Source organism: Palaemon carinicauda, chromosome 44 (genome assembly GCF_036898095.1).
Source record: "Palaemon carinicauda isolate YSFRI2023 chromosome 44, ASM3689809v2, whole genome shotgun sequence".
Taxonomy (NCBI): domain Eukaryota; kingdom Metazoa; phylum Arthropoda; class Malacostraca; order Decapoda; family Palaemonidae; genus Palaemon; species Palaemon carinicauda.
This window is the reverse complement of record NC_090768.1, coordinates 36711764-36724700: the sequence shown is the minus strand read 5'-3', so window position 1 is coordinate 36724700 and position 12937 is coordinate 36711764. Positions and strand designations below refer to the sequence as shown.

The 12937-nt window shown below is 50.0% G+C and overlaps 1 protein-coding gene across 2 annotated transcripts in view; it reads left to right on the top strand.

Moving 5' to 3' along the window:
* Stt3B (catalytic subunit 3B of the oligosaccharyltransferase complex) overlaps positions 1 to 12937 on the top strand; it is a 42096-nt gene that overhangs the window by 83 nt on the left and 29076 nt on the right. For both annotated transcript variants that reach the window (XM_068366443.1, XM_068366442.1), the window contains exon 1: positions 1 to 342. This exon is cut by the window's left edge and continues 83 nt beyond it. In XM_068366443.1, coding sequence (XP_068222544.1) covers positions 179 to 342 — 164 coding nt within the window. In that variant the 5' untranslated portion in view covers positions 1 to 178. The remainder of the gene's footprint in view (positions 343 to 12937) is intronic.

Sequence of the window (12937 nt, the reverse complement as noted above, 5' to 3'; positions counted from 1 at the left end):
GTTAACTCCTTCACCCTTTTAAGTTTCCCTTCCGTCAAATTTTAAACAAGTCCGCTTATTTATTTACTTCCATAGTGTTATGTCATAGCTTAATCAAGCACCTGTCCCGGTTAATCGGAGAATATCACGTCTGCATGGTAGTCCAAGAGTCATTTAGGTAGTTTCACACAGCACAACCATGGGTCGGACGCAAGCGAAGTCAAATAGTGCGATGTCGAGTCCTGTAGGAGTGAAAAGTCTCCTGGTATTTACGGTGCTGCTACTGGCCTGGATGGCCGGTTTTCTCTCAAGACTCTTCGCTGTTATACGTTTCGAGAGCATCATTCATGAGTTTGATCCATGGTAAGTGGACTCCAAATTTTTCCTACTCTTTATCTCGTGTCAGCATGTTGATAGGTTAGGTCAAGTAGCAAGCCACAATCAATCAGCCAGTTAGATTTATATAAACTATTAAAGGACTACAATAGAGTTGACCATCTACTTGTGGTTAAAAAGGTCATTGACACCATTATGAGAAGTTCAAGTCTATGTAAAGTCCTACCTGTATGCTGTCACAGCTGTTTTAGGTGAAATTCTTAGCAAAGGATAATGTAACGTTTCTGACGTATCTGTAACAAAAAGACATTGCTGACAATTGACATAACCTCTATTGATTGTGATGGCTACCAGTATCGTATGAATACGAATGCAGATTTGTGAACAGATCACTCGGTTAGCGGTTTTGAAGCCAGGACTTTCAATCAAACCCGTATTTGGTGCGACAGCTTGGTGTGGTCTGGTTGGTAAGGTTTGATGATATTTGAAAATGTCCAATAATCCAATATCGTCATATCCTTTCTTGTAGGTTTTCCAATGATTATCTGTAGAACAAGGGTTTATATGGGCCAGGGCCATGGTTGCAATTGGATAGGAGGAATATTTGCTGTCAGGTACCCTGTTTCGTCTTATCTGCACTGCATCAAAAAATGTATAGTTTAAGTTGCCCAGTGTTTCTAAAATAATTAATCAAAGTACGTGACTGATATGTCAAGTTTCACAACGCCCGTAAATTATCAAAGTCTGGTGGAGCTCTTTCTCATGCTATGCGTCAGTCTATCCTGTCATTCTGGTAATTCTCACAGAACATAGATGATAGTAAAAATTTTTGTGGTTGACTATTATTTATATGATTTCTAAGCTATGATCAGTTAGAGTAAATTACAATTGTTTTATAATGAAAGTGATTGTTATAAACCTTTCAGTATTATATTACAAGATATGATTAATAGAAATAAATGATTGAACGAAATTTTGTGGTTAATGCAAGATTTTTTGTTATTCCATATAAATATATTAAAGGAAGTATAGTTTAATGATTCATGTACAATAGTTTTTGCAAAATAGGAAAAAAAAAAAACTTTTAGTACTTTGGTTTGTCTTGACGTTTATATTATGATAATGTGGCAGTGTTTATAGATTGACAGACACAGGTATGCTCAGGCACAGAGAATGGGGTGTTCAATTCCATTTTACTAGACCAAATAGATATGGCCTAACCTAAAGCCCCCTAAATAACTGTACCCATGTTGATGTGTACTCACTGGGTAGTGTTGTTAATCCTCTTGCAACCCCTTAATTACTGTGACTAGTGTTAGTTATTTTGTTTCCTTATTTCTAAAGACTTCCCAGTATAAGAGTCATATCCTAACTAGTGGTACCCGTACTTAACCTTTCCCATTTTGACAGTGTGTCAATATCTGGAAGCTACTAATGCCCCTCCCCAGTTACCTCTAAAAGGACTAGTTAGCCAGGTGCATCAGCTGCTCTACAAACTACTCATGACACATGGTAAATTGTCAAAAAGGGCAATAAAAGTGTAACAATTTGAAAAAAAAAAAAAATACTACAGTACAGTATGTATGCAATAGGGCTTTCACACATCACAGACCATGATTCTAGAGATTTTAGTTACTGTCTACAGCACACAAAAATATCTTTCAAGATATTTGTTTTGTACATTGTTGTTCTCACAGGCAGTGGCATTTTATTTAGTTCAACACTATCATTTCTAAAGATCATTACATGAAGCTGGAGGCACCTGAAAATTCAAACTTTGACTAAACATGTAAACAATGTCATAGATCATCTTCTCCACTTATGCCTGAATCACTAGTTTGTAAAGTGAATGTACATACACACTGTGATAGAGTTTGCTACCATTTCTATCCCCAAGACAACCACATGTCACACCACGACTAAATTTAGAATCATGTCTTGGTACTCTACCCACGCATGGAAGTTTGACAACCCCAGTTTCTAACTGCTTAAAAAAGGTTGGCCACATCTTTGGTTTCCGTGCTCTTCCTCACCTCGATTCTCTTTACGCATCAAATAATAAAGTTCTGTCTCATTTGTAATATTGTATAATAGAACCCCTTGTAATCACTTTTAAAGTAATGTTAGGTACTGTTGGACTCTGAGGAAGTGCACCATGTCACACACTTACCGCACAGCGAGTTGCTGAGTCTAGCCCTGCCAACCACTTGTGCCATCTCTCCTTGCACTACCTGTTTGGTTACTCGCTTTGCAGTAAGGGTGTGACAGGGTACATTATCTGTTGAGTGATATGTGTCAGGAATTCCTGTGTCCAGCTGAACATCTATTTAGGATGAAGGGTAACCTTTGAGTCTGGACATTATTCCAATTGCACATTTGATTTTTCCACATTTTTTTTTGTTTTGAACAATTCTGGCATCTATCTTTTTATTGGAAAAATCAAGTAATCTTTTATATTTTTTTTTTTATCTGTAGAGGATTTTATAATTAAGAACCACAAATTGTTATGAAGAAAATAGAACATGTCTGCATATATTTTTTTAAAAATTAAAGTTGGTAATTAGTGTAATTATTCATGTAATAATTTTGTTATTTACTGTGAAACAAAACTAGGAAATTTTGTGTACTGTGGTTTTATTGAAAGTAGGTAATTGTATGATGAATTAATTTCTTGCTAACACAGAATTTCCTTTAAGAAATGGTAGAATCCTAGCCGTTTTGAGCGCTTTGGGAATGTTTTTATATTTCAATTAGTATGGGATACTGAACATTATCTGTATAGGGTGATGTATACCAGGTTTTCACTTGTTTTATAAACGTTTCCCCTTCCCAAAAACCCCGGCAACCCATAAGCACACTATGTATTTTTACAACTTGTCATATGTGCAACTGTCTGCGAGCTGTCACCTGTTCATCGGTTCGAAAACACTCCTTTGTTCCGTAACCGAAATACAAACCACGCTATTTACATTGGGTTTACTTTTCGGCGTAGCTGAAATGACGAGCCAATTGTTTTTAACGAGGGTTAACTACCCCGCGCTATTTAGCGCGGGTAGGGGAAAGGGTAGCTTGCTACCCCTCCCCCCCCACACACCGGTGATTTGCTTCACTTCACTTTTGGCTCCTGCGATGAACAGACATGTCTGTCTATCGTCCTCGTTGACAGCCTTAATCTTTTTTTTGCTTTTCCTTCCAGTTTGTGTGTGTGTTTGAAGTTGGCCTCACCCTTAGATGTTCACCATGCGCAAGTGCCCTGGTATTGCCGGTCGCCCTTGCGGTACTTTCATGTCTGCGGTGGACACGGATCCTCACACCCTCTGCCCGCAGTGTCGAGGCCGACGGGGTGACAGAGAACACTTGTAGTGAGTGCAGGGAGTGGTCTGCCTCCCAGTGGGAGAGGTTTGGCCGTCGGCGTAAGAAGTCCAAGAGAGACCGTTCTCCTCCTGGGATTGCCTTGAAGGAGGAAGGCTCTCGGGACTCTTCTTCCGCCGCCCAAACCTCCTCCGAAGCTCCCCCTCATTCGGCTCCTAAGGAGAGACCGCCGAGTGGGAGCGCAGGCCCTAGTTCTGTTTCCCAACCTTGGGTTGGGGGAGAGGGCGTAGCCTCCCATAGCGGGGCGGCTCCCCCTCCTCCTCCGGGGGAGGTTGTTGTTGCTAATGACTCCTTGTCTCATGATGATCTTTTTCAGATTTGGGCTTCCTTGGGGCTTAAGGGCCTGCCCTCCAGGGAAGCCCTGATTGACCTTGTCCAGTTGGGGGCTGCTGTTAAGCAGTCGCCGGTGATAGTGGCAGAGGCTTCCGACGGGTCGGGTCAGTCCTCTGCTGTTCCTGTTGTGGATGATGGTGCTGAAGGCTCTCCTCCCCCTTCCGTACATCCTTCAAAGGGGGAAGGGAGTCCCGCGGGCTCTTCTGCTGCCAAGCCTCCCTCTCGGGGGAGTGCTTTGACTGAGACTCCCCTTCGGAGGACTGATGGTCCTGACGATCTCCCTCGTGGCCGCCTTCGCCGTAAGGCTCACCGTCCGCTGCGCCGCAAGGGCCTCCCGTCTCCCTATAAGGGTGCTAAGAGGCGCCTTTTTGAATCTTCTCCTCCTTTCTCCGAGGGGGACTCTCCTTGCCGTAAGCAGCCTGCAGCTCCAGCTTCCTTAGACCTGTCTGGGGATCGGTCTCCTACGCCTTCCAGACCTTCCGCTTCTGGTGCAGACGTCCAGCAGCCTGACCTCATGAGCCGACGGGCAACGGTCCCTTCGGGGCAAAGGGTTGCTTCCCACGGTGTGGGTTCTTCCCTTGCGCGTCAGGGTTCCCCTGCGCGCCCTCCTGCAGTGTTAGCGCACAGGCGCTCCCCTGCTCGTCAGCGTTCTCCTGATCGCCAGCGTTCTCCTGTTCGCCAGCGCTCTCCTGATGATCGTCGCCCCTCTTCTCGCCAGCGCTCTTCTGAGGACATCGTTCATCCTGTTGTTCCTGTTGAGCGCCCAGTGCGCCATTGTTCCCCTGAGCGCCCTAGATCTCCTGTCCGTCAGAGCGCACCTGCGCTCCCAGTTCCTGACTCGCGCCCTGTGCGCCCACGCTCGCCTGCGCGACCTAGAACTTCGGTTCAGGTTGTGGACAAGGACTCTTCTCCTCGCCCTCGCGATCCTGCTCGTCAGCCTCTTCCAGTGCAGCAACGCTCGCGGTCTCCAGCGCGTACTTCCAAAGTGCCTGTACGCCCACGCGCCTCCTGTTCCTGAGCCCGTTCGTGAGCGTTTGCCTCTGCGCACCGTGCCGGCAGCTCCCTCACAGGATTCCACGCGTCGCCCTCCTGCTCGCCAGCGATGACCAGCATGCCAGCGATCACAGGCGCATCAACATTCGCCTGCTCGTCAGCGATCTCCTGCGCGTCAACGGTCCCCAGCGCCTCAGCGATCACCTGAACATCAGTGATCTCCAGACCGCCCGCGTGACCTATCGCCTGCGCGCAAGCGCTCTCCGACGCGATGTCGCCCAGAGGATCTAGAGAGACATGGGTCGCCTTCTGTCAGCTCGCCAACGCGCCATCGCTCGCCTACGCGCCAGCTTTCACCAGCGCGCCACCGATCGCCTGCTCGCCATCGCTCTCCCATGCGCTACAGGTCTCCTGGTCAACATCGTCAGCGGTCATCGGAGCGATCTCGTTCGCCCACGCGCAAACGCGTTCCCTCGCCAACGCGCCAACATGCTCACTCACCAGCTCGCCCACGTGATCGCTCCCGCGCTCGTTTGTCTCCGCGCGATTACGCGCCCGCGCTTCAACATCCTCGCGATTCCGTAGTTTCGCCTACGCACGAGCGTCAGCACGACCCCCATTCGCGTCGGGTTCCGCAGCCCGCGACAGCAGCAGGGACGCGTGTCGCCAGACCGCAATCAGGATCGCCTCCGCTTGAGCGCAGGACTCTTGTTCAGGATAGGGAAGACCCATCAGAGAGGTCAGAACAACTTTCTTCCCCCTTTTCTTTACAGGCAGGTCCAGTGGTGTCCACTCCGAAGGATCGCCCGATCCCCTTCCCTCCAGCGGGAATTTCGGACTATGTGTCCGTGTCTCGGCAGTCTTGGTTTGGTCCTCTGATGCGGGCGTTAGTGAAGGCTATGAAGCCGGCACTCGCCGGTCAAGGGCACAAGCCAACGGCTGCCTCGCCCCCGCTGAAGAGAAGGAGAGGAGTGGACTTCGTGGTGACTTCTCCCAGGGAGAAGTTGGTTCCTGAGAGGTCCGTCAGGAAGGCTCCATCCCCTTCGCAGGCTTTTTCTCCTTCTCCCAAGGACGAGGCTTTTCCGTCCTCGGGAGAATTCAGTGAGGTAGTGGTCTCCCCCTCGGCACCAAGGGGGGAGTCATCTCCTCGTGGAGGGGAATCGTCTCGCGCGGAGGGCGCCTTCCAGACCTCTTTGTTGGGGTCGTGTATCCCGCCCAGGAGGGAACCCAAGGACTCCAAGACAATCCCGAAGTCCTCTTCTAGGATTCGTCAGGAACCAGCTGCACCCCGGGAGAACGTCCACGCATCTCCCCAGGAAGAGATTCCGGGGACGGGAGACTTAGCTGCCAGTCCGCAGGGAGGAGACCAGCAAGAGTCTGAGCATGCCTTCTGGCAGGTCCTGAGCCTGATGAGGCAACTCAACGGGTCATGGACCCCGTGATCGTCCCCCGAGAAGGCAAGGACACTGTCCTGGACCAGGTGTACGGTACTCAGAAGCCACCCAAGGCCAGCGCGGCTCTGCCCTGGTCCCAGGGGTTGAAGAGTGCCAGAGCCAGGGCCAATGCTCAACTCGCGGCTCTCGCTTCCTCCAGTCGTTCCTCTGCCGGGAACAAACTCCTCCCACCTCCTCGTCTCCAGCAGAGGAAGTATTTTGAGATCTTGGGGGAGTCTAGCCTCGCTCTTCCCCTCCATCATTCAGTAGAAGAGCTTGCTAGGGGAGTTCCTCTCGAGAAGCTCTCCGCCCGGTAGGTGACGTTCTCGGCATCGGAGATCCTGAGCCATGAGAAGGTCGCGAAGTGCGCCATGCAGGCCACTTCGTGGCTGGATATATGGCTAAGGTCTCTGGGCATCCTATTGCGCTCCGAGGATTTGTCTAAGGAGGCCAATAGGAAGGCCCTGGAGACCTTCCTCCTCTCGGGCACCCGCTCCATCGAGTTCCTGGCACATCAGGTTACCACCCTGTGGGCCAACTCGGTGTTGGAGCGGCGTGATGCGGTGACCGAGAAGTTCCACCCGAAGGTCCCCGCCGTGGATGTCTGTAGGCTCAGGCATGCTTCCCTCCTTGGGGAGAATCTGTTAGAGCCTCAGGACATGGAACGCACAGCTGAGAGGTGGAGGAAGTCTAGCCAGGACTCCCTCCTCCAAAGGGCCCTTACATCTCGGCCCTATAAACCTCCAGCTCCGCAGCAACAGCAGCAGCAGCCTCGCAAGACACCAAAGCAGGCACCGGCAGCTAAGAAGGTGGTGTCTAAGCCCCAGCCCTTTCCTGCCAAGGACAAGAGGGGCGGTAAGTCCTCCAGGAGAGGCAAGACTTCTAGAGGGGGTGGCCGCAAACGCTAGGAGTGGCAGTCCCCCCGCGTGTCCACCTGTGGGGGGATGCCTTCGAAGTTACGTGCACAGGTGGCAGCAACATGGGGCCGATGCTTGGACGATCTCCATGATCGGCCAAGGCTATCGCGTCCCGTTCACAACATCTCAACCTCCCCTGACAGCGAATCTAGTGTCGTTGAGCTCCTATGCCATGGGATCGGTAAAGGGGCTGACCCTTCAGGCAGAAGTCGAGACCATGCTCAAGAAGGATGCTCTCCAGGAGGTCGTCGACGGCTTCTTCAGTCGACTCTTTCTTGTAAAGAAGGCGTCTGGAGGCTGAAGACCTGTCATCGACCTCTCGGCTCTGAACAAGTTTGTCAAGCAAACTCGGTTCAGCATGGAGACAGCGGACACGGTCAGACTTGCAGTGAGACCTCTAGACTTCATGTGCACACTGGATCTAAAGGACGCGTACTTCCAGATCCCAATCCATCCGTCTTCCAGGAAGTACTTGAGATTCAGCCTAGACGGCAAGACCTACCAGTTCAAGGTGCTATGCTTCAGTCTCTCCACAGCACCTCAGGTGTTCACCAGAGTGTTCACCCTGATTTCATCTTGGGCGCACAGGAACGGCATCCGTGTCCTTTGTTATCAGGACGACTGGCTGATCCTAGCAGACTCGGAGTCGACCCTTCTTCGACACCGAGACAGGCTTCTGAGTCTTTGCCAGGATCTGGGGATCGTGGTAAATCTCAAGAAGTCCTCTCTGCAGCCGTCCCAACGACAGGTTTATCTAGGCATGTTGTTAGACACCAATCTCCACAAAGCCTTTCCATCAGACGACAGGATAGCAAGGCTGAGGAGGGTGGCGGAACCCTTCCTCAGGCGAGAAGAGCTTCCCGCCCAGTCGTGGTTGCGTCTCTTAGGTCACCTGTCCTCCCTGGCTCGTCTGGTTCCAAACGGCCGCCTCAGGATGAGATCCCTGCAGTGGCGGCTCAAGTCCCGGTGGAATCAAGGATCCGATTCCCCGGACGTACAGGTCCTGATAGGATCTTTGGAACAGGCGGACCTGCGGTGGTGGCTGGTCGATGAGAACCTGCGAAAGGGATTGGATCTTCTCATCCTCCCCCCGGAATTGACTCTGTTTTCGGACGCGTCAAAAGAAGGGTGGGGGGCGCACGTTCTGAACCAGAGGACCTCAGGCCTTTGGTCAGAATCGGAAAAGTACCTGCACATCAACCTGCTAGAGATGAAGGCCGTTTTTCTGGCTCTTCAGCAGTTCCAACGGACCCTGGCAGGTCACTCCGTGGTGGTGATGAGCGACAACACCACGGTAGTGGCTTATATCAACAAGCAGGGAGGTACTTTTTCGCAGCAGCTATCCCATCTTGCAGTAGAGATTCTGAGGTGGACCGAAGTTCACTCGATAACACTATCAGCTCGCTTCATTCCTAGCAAGAGGAATGTGCTCGCCGACAGTCTGAGCAGGGCTTCGCAGATAGTGAGTACCGAGTGGTCTTTGGATCCTCAGATAGCCAACAAAGTCCTGACTTTGTGGGGTTCCCCGACCGTGTATCTGTTTGCGACAGCGTTGAATTTCAAGCTGCCTCTGTACTGCTCCCCAGTCCCGGACCCCAAGGCACTCTGGCAAGATGCTTTCCAACAACGGTGGGACAACATCGACGTGTACGCCTTCCCACCGTTCTGTCTGATGAGAAGGGTGCTCAACAGGACCTGACTATCGGTCAACTGTTCGATGACTCTGCTATGGCATCACGCGGAATGGTTCCTGGACCTTCTGCAGCTCCTAACAGAGCTCCTGAGAGAACTACCCCCCTCGACACGAGCTACTCAGACAACCACACTCCAACATCCCTCACAAGGCCGTGGCCTCGCTTCGGCTTCACGCCTGGAGGCTGTCCAGCATCTCCTCACGGAGAGAGGCTTTTCGCAACAGGTTGCGGAGAGAATGTCTCGGCACCTGCGAAAGTCCTCTGAAGGAGTCTTACCAGGCAAAGTGGAGAGTCTATTGTGGTTGGTGTCGTGGGAGGGGTATTTCTCCACTCGATGCCACTATTCCAGCAATAGCGGAGTTCCTCGTGTATCTGCGGGAGGAAATGCGCCTTTCTGTCTCAGCAGTGAAAGGCTATCGCTCAGCCTTAAGCTTGGCTTTTAGGCTGAAAGGTGCGGACATTTCTTCCTCGCTGGAACTCTCTCTACTCATACGTAGCTATGAGCTTACCTGCCCTTAGTCGGAAGGGAGACCTCCTCCTTGGAACGTGGTTCGGGTTCTCAGGGCTCTTAAGAGACCTCCCTTCGAACCATTACGCCAGGCCTCTGATCGCCACCTGTCTTGGAAGACGGCTTTCCTGCTCGCTTTGGCTTCGGCCAAGCGAGTTAGTGAACTTCATGGTCTCTCGTACGACATCGCCCATTCAAGGGGAGGGGGGGAGGTAACGTTCAGGTTCGTCCCTGAGTTTGTTGCCAAGACTCAGAATCCTGGAGTGCCGGATCCACGATTCGACTCTTTCAGGATCGCGAGTCTCCGTTCTGTAACAAGCGACCCAGACCAGCTGCTACTATGTCCAGTGAGGAGTCTGAGGTATTACTTGAAGAGAACAGCTGCAGTTCGTCCTCAAGTGCGAGCATTGTTTGTTAGCACAGGCAGGACGAAGAGGAGGGTCACCAAGAATACCATCTCGGCTTGGATTCGATGGGTTATCTATCACCCCTTGAATCCAGACCCTCCTCCGTCACGTCGCCCTAGGGCACATGACGTCAGGGGCGTTGCTACGTCCCTGGCCTTCAAGAGAAACTTCTCTGTGACGCAGGTGCTTCAAGCTGGGGTCTGGAAGCGTCAGACGACCTTCACAGCCCACTACCTGCAGGACGTGACCCACAGGAGCCTCGATACGTTTTCTATCGGCCCTGTGGTGGCTGCACAACAGCTGGTCTAACCTCAGGCTCCTTTATGGACAAGTAGCAGTAGGTTGAGGGCGTTGTTACCCGGTTTTAGTCTGCGTGAATGAAAGAGTATGTCTGACCCCTACTACTTTCTTCATTCTCCCCTCTCTTGGGGAAGCAGCATCCTGGTCTTCGCATAGCTGACCTCGACCTCTGCAGGTAACCCATGCTTCCTTGTGCTCCTAGTATTAAGTTTAATACTGTCGCGTCCCCCATACCCTGACGAGATGGTATTGGGAACGTCCTATCCTGGATTCCTATCTAAAGGTCTCAAGGTCAACTTCATAGGACGAGTCACGCTCTTTCCTCCACACACAACTTATGTAGGCCACTCGTTCCTAGCGAAGCAAGGAATTTGTGAGGTACAGGGGCTCCTTTTCTCGAGTGCTACTCACTGGGAGGCGGAGCCCCCGGGTAAAGCCAAAGTCAGTAAGGCTGGGGACTTTCCACCCTTCCTAAGGGGTAAGTCACCCAATGTAAATAGCGTGGTTTGTATTTCGGTTACGGAACAAATGACAAATTCGGAGATAATTTGTAATTTTCCTAACCATACAAACCTTAGCTATTTACACATATTTGCCCGCCAGCCCTGACCCCCAAGTCAAGTCCTACCTCTAAGTGAAGTGAAGCAAATCACCGGTGTGTGGGGGGGGGGAGCGGTAGCAAGCTACCCCTTCCCCTACCCCCGCTAATTAGCGCGGGGGTAGTTAACCCTCGTTAAAAACTATTGGCTCGTCATTTCAGCTATGCCGAAAGGTAAACCCAATGTAAATAGCTAAGGTTTGTATGGTTAGGAAAAATACAAATTATCTCTGAATTTGTCATATTAGTAAGTACTTGTGGCTTACTGCCCACTTACCATTCACCTTGCAATCTTCAGGGGAGGCCTCCCCTAATGCAAGTTAGCTTGGGAAGTCATGCGTAAAGAATTTTTCATGTTATTGATCTCTCTTATAGTGTGCTATCATTCTCGGTAAGGTCACCCTTATGCTTCTTCCTTTTGAGAGCACACATTTGCTGGAAAAGAGAGAGGGAGAGAATCAAGAAGTCAATAGAGGTATACAAGTTAATGATCACCACTCTGTCCGATCTGTTAATAAACATGTACCTGTCTATAAGTGCTCATTAGTTCACACATTCTCCTATTACAGTAGTAAGTGCTCGTATGTTTGTGGGGACTTACCATTCAGCATTCAAGCACCAGGGGAGGATTCCCCCACATGCAAGTTAGGTTGGTAAGTCAGGCATAAAGTATTCTTTACACTACTGATCTCATAGTGCGTGCTCTCTTTCTCGTGTAAAGTCACCTATATGCACAAATTCACTGTAAGAGAGAAATGGATATTCAAGAGGTTGACACACACACACACAAGTGAGCAATCACCACACTCAAGGTTGCCATATAAGGAGCGCTGACTGAAGTAGCCTCACTCTACAAAGTATTCTTTTAGTGATCAAGACAGATACTCATCCCTTATTAAAGGGAAGGACTTGTCCTTGCAATGAGAGAGGATAAGCTCAAGGTCCCCTTATACCCTTTGTAGGGGTACCTCATCTGCTGAGCACAAACAGTCTATGGGTAGATCAGGTTTGCAGGTCTTTCCAATGTGACCGCGTGAGCTGTTTTGGAGGTACAAGCATTCACTGTAACCCAAGGAGTGTGGAGACAAAAAGCAACTCTAAGGCTTCAAAGGATAGCCCCATAGCAACTATGTGAACTTCATCGGACTACCATCCAGTTCTGATACTGGGACTAGCCAGGAAGTACAGAAATTGGAACCTCAACCTCCCTTCCCCTCCCTAGGGGTAAGTAGTTCTTAAATGCAGTTGACCCATTTGCACCCAATTCTGGTCCTGCACTGGTGGAGGCAGAGAACCCGGAGACCGAATCGATGTTCATGAAGGTATGGGCACTTATTAGACAAGTCAACACATTGGGAGAGGCAACCAAAGCTCCAATAGAATATATCCCACTAGGCTTGAGTCCCACACTGGAACTTCTTGATCAGAACTGACTAGGGAAGCAATAGCTAGCGTAGATGCACGTCTCCAACTGGAGTTACTCATTGCATGAGAGCCACTTCAAGGAGGTGTTACCTGCAGCACTTTCCAGATTGAGGAAATTTAATTTCCAGAAAGGTCCATTCCTTCACATCTACCGATAGATGTAACGCAGCCTGATTCTGACAAGATGTCGGGGTAGAGGGAAGTACAGCCCACTATCGTTTTGGCATCCAATCTACTGTATCAGTAAGGTAGCTACTGCTATTGCAAGCCTCCTGATAAATGCCTGGTTGGAACACAGGCCAGGAATTGGAACTTTTTTAGTCTCTTCTAGGGATCTGTCAAATCCTGTGAATAAGAAGATTACTGACCTGGTTCTGTGGGGGGATGAAGGCAGTCACCTTCCTTGCCCATCAGTCAGCTAACCAGTGGACCAGTTGTTTTCAAGCTGAGGGACACATTAGCAGCAAAGTTCACAAGACAGACTGGACAACGGAAAGTTCTTTCACTAAGAAATGTGCTGATTAATCAGAGCCTAGCACTCTTTCCCCCAATGAAGAAGGAATGGTGAAAAAGTAGGAGAAGACTAGCCAAGATTCCTTTTTCCACCAAGCTGTCCCTTTCAAGAAATTGGCGACCTTGTCT